Source organism: Numenius arquata, chromosome 3 (genome assembly GCF_964106895.1).
Source record: "Numenius arquata chromosome 3, bNumArq3.hap1.1, whole genome shotgun sequence".
NCBI lineage: Eukaryota > Metazoa > Chordata > Aves > Charadriiformes > Scolopacidae > Numenius > Numenius arquata.
In genome coordinates this window covers 25,995,610-26,002,197 of record NC_133578.1, presented here as the reverse complement: position 1 = coordinate 26,002,197, position 6,588 = coordinate 25,995,610, and the positions used below count along the sequence as shown (strand labels likewise).

Genomic DNA, 6,588 nt, shown 5'->3' with positions numbered 1-6,588 from the left:
ACTCCTTGTTGAACTTCTTGATGCTCCTGTCAGACCATCCTCCAGTCTGTCAGGTCCGTCCGGATGGCAGCATGACCAACCACTCCTCCCAGTTCTGTACCCTGTGTCAATATTTCCGTAACATACTTTTGCTGCGATTTTTTTATTTTTAAAGAGCCCCCTTCAACCAGGGACTCACTACTCTACACGGTGACCCATCTCCTTTGAAACAGCACTATTGTCTTAGAGTTTCTCCACAAAGAAACCTCTGGCAAGGCCTTTGCTGCTATAGGCAACAGTGACGCTTAACGTTCGTCTTGAGAACGCTCAGGTTACAGAGGCCCAGGGAACTAGATGTATTTCATGGGAGACAAACAATAAAAAATATCCAGGAAAAATAATTTTCTGTAGGAAAATAAGCACACAGCTAATAAAGTGTGAAGAATGCAATGTTGTTATAAAGTTCTTCACATCTTCAATAGTTGGATTCAAAAATAAAGAATTCTTCAGCTGAATACAGGAGCTGTCGGTGCCCTAGGGCTGTCGTGACCCCGATCACAGCACACCAAGGAATCAGGGATCCACAGCACAGATCCCCTGGGTGGGCACAGGGATCCCACAGCGCTCTTCTCCTGTGTGGGCTTAGTCTGGGGCTCTACTGGGCTATGCTGCAAGCACAGTCTGACCATCAGGCCCTGCCCTGCTCCACATATCCCTCAGCTGAGCAGTAAACTCAGCAGCTCATCCTTACAGAGGAATCTGCAGGCAGCTCCAGCTCTGCACCAGCGATCACACCTCCTGCCTGGCGTTGCCTGTATCTAACAGCACAGCAAAATGGTCTCATGAGAGCATGGTTTCTGTTGTGACTGTAGAAATGATAGAGCTGTTTCCTTGTGTCCTAGTTTGAGGTAAAACAGAACCAATTTTCTTTTCAGTAATTTTGCTTTTCAGCTAAGCCTCTTCTAACTAACTGAACTCTCTGAAATTAATGGCATATTTTTCAAACGGTGTCAGCTTCTAGCAGAGATAAGGCCTAATGTTTATAATTCATACCAAGGGATGGTATACAGTGCAAAGAGGCTCCTGCTTATGCTCACTGCTGTAACAGCCCAGGTCAGCTCACTTTGTTGTGTGCCCCATTTGAGGGTCAGAAGCGGAAAAGCATAGAGGAGTCTCACCTGTGGGGAGAAGAGCACAGGGCAGGTGACCCAAAACTGACCAGCGGGGTATTCCATCCCATCTGCATCATCCTCAGTATAAAAGCTGAGAGACCCAAGGGGTCAAGCTCTTTCTTCAATGGCTGGCGTCTGAGGAGGACTCTGTTCATCTGTGTTTGATTCCGATCTGTGTGTTCCTGAATCCAGATCCTGAGTTCAGCTCCTGTTGATCGCTGACTCCAGTCTGGGACTTTCCCTGTGCCTGCTGGTGACGTGATTGTCATCCTGGGAGCTCAATATTGGTTTTGTATATATTGTATTTGTTTCATTATTTTTTCTTATTATTTTCTTATTAATATTTCATTAATGTAGTTTAGTTTCTTTTCAACTTGTAAGTCTCTCTCATTTTCTCTCCTCTTCTCTGGAGATTCTCTCTCCTCTCTGAAGGGGAGAGAGGTGAAAGTGAGCATTTGTCATTAGTTTTAGTGGCTAACCCCGCCCAAACCACACCACCTCATAAGAAAATCCTACAAAAGTTTGAAAGACTGAGAGGGAAGAATATCTATTATGGAGGAGGTTTGCACGCCACACTGGATGTGGGTTGGAGCCCACTCAATGCTGCACCATGTGGGCTTCCCACCATCTAAAGGGACGTGAGACCATCTATGCTATTCTCGTTAGCATTGTAGACGATCCTTTACAGAGCTTAAGTGCTGGTCTTACAGGGACCATAATGAACCAACACCTCCTGGTGCAAAACAGGGTTAAATGAAGACATCAGGGAATCGGGCTGCGCACACTCTTTCTATTATTTTCCACAAGCAAATTAAATATGCAGGAATCTCCCATCTCTTTCACACACGAAGAAGGTTCACATCAGCAAAGTTTCATGGAGGCAAGATCTGGGCATTTGAAGATCTGGTCATTCTATGATTCTATGATTAGATCCAAAGGAGACAGTGTCTTCAGTGTTTTGAGCACTGTGCAGCCCTGGCAGTGGCCTCGGAAATGGCATTTTTGTGGGGGTTGAACGGTGTCCTGTTCGGGGAGTGTAATGTAGAAGGTCGATGAGACTTTTTAGAGGAATATATTTCAGTTATAGTGATTGCATTTGATTCCAGCGACCTGGACGAGGGGACCGAGTGTATCCTCAGCAAGTTTGCTGATGATACCAAACTGGGAGGGGTGGCTGACACCCCGGAGGGCCGTGCTGCCATCCAGCAAGACCTGGACAGGCTGGAGAGCTGGGCAAGGAAGAACCTCATGAGGTTCAACAGGGAAAAGTGTAGGGTCCTGCACCTGGGGAAGAGGAATGTTAGGCACCAATACAGGTTAGGTGTGGACCTGCTGGAGTCAAGTTCTGAAGAGAAAGATCTGGGGGTCCTGGTAGACAGCAAAATGACAATGAGCAAGCAATGTGCTCTTGTGGCCAGGAAGGCCAACGGAATCCTGGGCTGCATAGGGAAGAGTGTGGCTAGTAGGTCGAGGGAAGTTATTCTCCCCCTCTACTCTGCACTGGTGAGGCCACAACTGGAATACTGCATCCAGTTCTGGGCTCCCCAATTCAAGAGGGATAGGGAACTACTGGAAAGAGTCCAGCGAAGGGCAACGAGGATGATTCAAGGATTGGAGCATCTCCCTTATGAAGAAAGGCTGAGAGAGCTGGGACTCTTTAGCCTGGAGAAGAGAAGGCTGAGGGGAGACCTTATCAATGTTTATAAGTATCTGAAGGGTGGGTTGAAGGAGGAGGGAGCCAGACTCTTTTCAGTGGTTTCCAGTGAGAGGACGAGGGGCAACGGGCACAAGCTGGAACACAGGAGGTTCCACTCAAATATGAGAAGAAACTTCTTTATGGTGAGGGTGACAGAGCACTGGAACAGCCTGCCCAGGGAGGTTGTGGAGTCCCCTTCTCTGGAGATTTTCAAGACCCACCTGGATGCAGTCCTGAGTAACATGCTCTGACATGCTCTGGGCAATCCTGCTTCGGCAGGGGAGTTGGACTAGATGATCTTTATGGTCCCTTCCAACTCTAAAAAATTCAGTGAAAATTCAGTGAAATTCAGTGAATACTTGGGAAAATCTATTAAGCTCCTTCCTTGCACACCTCTTCTCTCTTTAAAGAAAAGCAAGGTTACAACTCAACATATCAGGAGCTGCATTTTAGGGCTGGAAGGCCACATCCCTTCCAGACCAAACAGTGCATTTGTTTTTCCCCAACTCCTGACACGGTTTGTTCCTGGCACTGCGGAGCGAAGCCATGGAGGGGACACAACACCACTTGGTTTGAAACACAAGCTTTTCGGCATGGGGAAGGTGCCTGCAGAGGGAGGTTGGTGCTGCCTGGGGCTCCGTGACAGTGTCGTCTGCGTCCCGTCCCGTCCCGTCCCGTCCCGTCCCGTCCCGTCAACCCCCCCGCCGGCGTTGGGACCGCTGGGACCGTTAGCACAGCGCGCGATCCCCGCCGGCTCCCACCAGAAAAATGGGTGCGATGCTTAATCCCGCCCCTTGGGCCGGCGACGCACCAATCAGGAGAGTATGTGCTGCGTTGTCCTCTCCGCGATTGGACGTCGCTTCGATGACACCTGCTCTTTGACGGCCGGAGCGCGGAGCGGCGGCGGCTGGCGGCCGGTGCCCGAGGCGGGTCGCCAGCAGCGGAGAGGCTTTGCGTGTCGTGCCCTCACAGGACCAAAAGGTGTCCGACTCTCCGCCGTTCCCTGGCGGCCACGGGCCACACGGCAGCCTCGCAGGCACCTTCCCCCAGGCCGTCCAGGCCGTTGCCACGAGAAATCCCGTTTATCATGTCAGTGTCCTGACAGGCACTGGAGTAGGAGTTGAATTCTAGGGTTCTGGAGACATTCTAAGTAACGCTGCGAGTCACAGGGAAATCCTGAGGTGCTGCTGTGGTTTAGATCAGCCTTCTGGACAAAAGTACGTTGATCTTTACTCTTACCATCAAAGTAGCTCTAGAAGAGCTATCAAGGAACTTAAAGCTACCTTAACCTCCAAAGATAAGAATAACAAATTCCCTGATTCTGCACCTCTCAGAGATGCAGAAAAAAAAAAAACAAACCCAACCCAATCAACCATGGTGCTTTTCCTAATTGTAAATTGGATAACAAAAAAAATTAATTCATGACCATCAGCAACCACATCATGTTGAGAAATTGTGAACATTAACAGAGTCTCACCCAAGAACTTACCTTTACAATTAAGTCCAGGTCAAATTTTCATTACTTTGAGACACATTATTTTTTTATTACTGTGCAAGGCAGAAATATTTTATAAAAATGTAGAAGATGATAAATGTGACCAACAACAGTGAACTCTTCTGTAGTATTGTTCAAATTTCCCTTTTTTATTTTTTACATAGATCAAAATGGGTGATGTTGAAAAAGGCAAGAAGATCTTTATTCAGAAATGTTCTCAGTGCCACACAGTTGAGAAAGGTGGAAAGCACAAGACAGGACCAAATCTTTGGGGTTTATTTGGCCGCAAAACAGGACAAGCTGCAGGATTTTCTTACTCAGATGCTAACAAGAACAAAGGTAAAACTAACAGACGACATGGATGAGGTGCAGTGTTGGAGGGGACATATATGAAAAAAAACCTTTTCCTTTAGAGTTACAACAGAAAGCCTTACTCGCAAGGAGTTATTCTCACAACTGTCTACTTTGTATTACTGCTGATGAATCTGAACTATAGTTTCAGAAACAAAAATCCTCAGTCCCTCTTTTAAAAAGAAATTTTACCAGTATTCAGCACACCAGGTCAGAAGGTACATAGTTTTCCCAGAACTTTGTGGTATCAATGGGCAGATTTTAATTTGGTTCTCAAAAGCGCTTCTGGATTTTGTTTGCTGGTCACCACCCTCTACTGGCACAGCGGTGTGCTGCAGCTGTTTTCCTCAGAACACTTGACTAAATACCGTCACCTACTACTAAGCTATGACTTGTCTTATGTTTTTCATACAGACAGCCTTGAAACGCAGTGGAACATCTAAAAATTGAAAGTAATTATATGCGGGTTTCATTATTTTTATTTATATTATTTGAATATAAATTATTTGAATCAAGCTATTAATTACAGATACAGTCCTGTTCTGTTGTTGTTTTTTTTTTTTCTCACTACTAAAGTGCTTTAGAATTGGCTGACTTTTTTATTTTTCTGTGGTTTCCAGGAAATGTTTTGTGACATTCACTTTATACTGGGACTTCCTTCACACAAAACATCATCAGCATATATTAACTATTTTTTTTCATTAAAAATATAGCAAACAAATCATGCAGATGTTAGTGCAAGTTTTGAAAAGAAAGCCAACAAAGTGATACCCAAATCCACTTCAGACAATGGGAAGAGCCAGCTCTGGAGGACAGAAGAGAAACTTGAACATGTCGTTATAGGTATTTCAGTAGTCTTCAGTACAACAGTAGGCTTCTGTTGACAGAGACAGGTTTTAGAAGGGTTGGAAGGAAACACTAATGTTTTTTCAACTTCTGTCAAGAGATTCCAGGAACTGGCCATTGACAACTCTTTTTTCTAACGCCCTTCAGTGGAGTACGGCCTTGATGAATTTCATGTCAATCTGTAGATGCTCATTTTCAACAACTGTATGAAATTGAAGTTGGACCTTCTGGATACTGGAATTAAAAAGATACTTAGTTTAAATGTAGTACGTAGTTTTATGTGAAATGGTGCAAAGAACTGCATCTCTCCATGATGCAAAAAGGATTTATATTTGACTTATTAAAGTGATACAATGTATATACCTTGTGCATTTTATATTATCTATCACTTAACACTCACATTCCTCTTGGATTCTAGGCACGTTATGTTCAGGAGCATCACACCTCTGATTTGAGACCGTTGATATTTTCATAAATATATGATGTTTGGCCAGTCTTGTATTTTACTATGTTCTTTTTGTTTTTCAGGAGTTGTCTGGAATGAGAATACACTGATGGAGTATTTGGAAAACCCTAAGAAATATATTCCTGGTACAAAAATGATTTTTGCTGGAATTAAAAAGAAGGATGAAAGAGCTGATCTTATTGCATACTTGAAAAAAGCAACTTTATGAAACATTGCTGCTGCAGCAGCTGTGAAAATTTTCACAGCAGTGAAAAATGTTTTGAATTTTGACTAGCTCCTATGTTAAGTTTTAGTATTTTGATGTTAATTATTCATTAGGGACTGACCTTAACAAAATCAAATAAGGATATGTTTTACAATGCTATGTCCTAATGAACAACATTGGGAGGTGAGCAGTTTTTATATTGTGTTATGAATTTCATAGACCTTTGTGGAGTGTACTATAGAAATACTGTTCCTTTCTATAAGGAGATCTGGAGAACCCAATTCTGCAACTAATTATTCAAACACCCACTGAAACTATTATTCAATTGTGGCTATGTAAATAAGAAAGTGCCTGTAAGTATTAGGACTGACAACTAAA

At 44.0% G+C, this 6,588-nt stretch overlaps 1 protein-coding gene across 1 annotated transcript; it reads left to right on the top strand.

Annotated features, from left to right (window-relative positions):
• Positions 1–4,512: 4,512 nt before the first annotated feature.
• Positions 4,513–6,213, top strand: LOC141463411 (cytochrome c-like). The gene is made up of 2 exons (XM_074145785.1): positions 4,513–4,681; positions 6,068–6,213. Exons 1-2 carry the CDS (start codon positions 4,513–4,515, stop codon positions 6,211–6,213), a joined length of 315 nt encoding a protein of 104 aa, XP_074001886.1.
• The last annotated feature ends 375 nt before the right edge of the window (positions 6,214–6,588 follow it).

Bases quoted from the DNA above. Each gene is read 5' to 3' on its own strand.
- LOC141463411 (XM_074145785.1), top strand. From the start codon at position 4,513: ATGGGTGATGTTGAAAAAGGCAAGAAGATCTTTATTCAGAAATGTTCT. The intron at 4,682-6,067 runs GTAAAACTAACA...TTTGTTTTTCAG, and splicing joins AGATGCTAACAAGAACAAAG to GAGTTGTCTGGAATGAGAAT.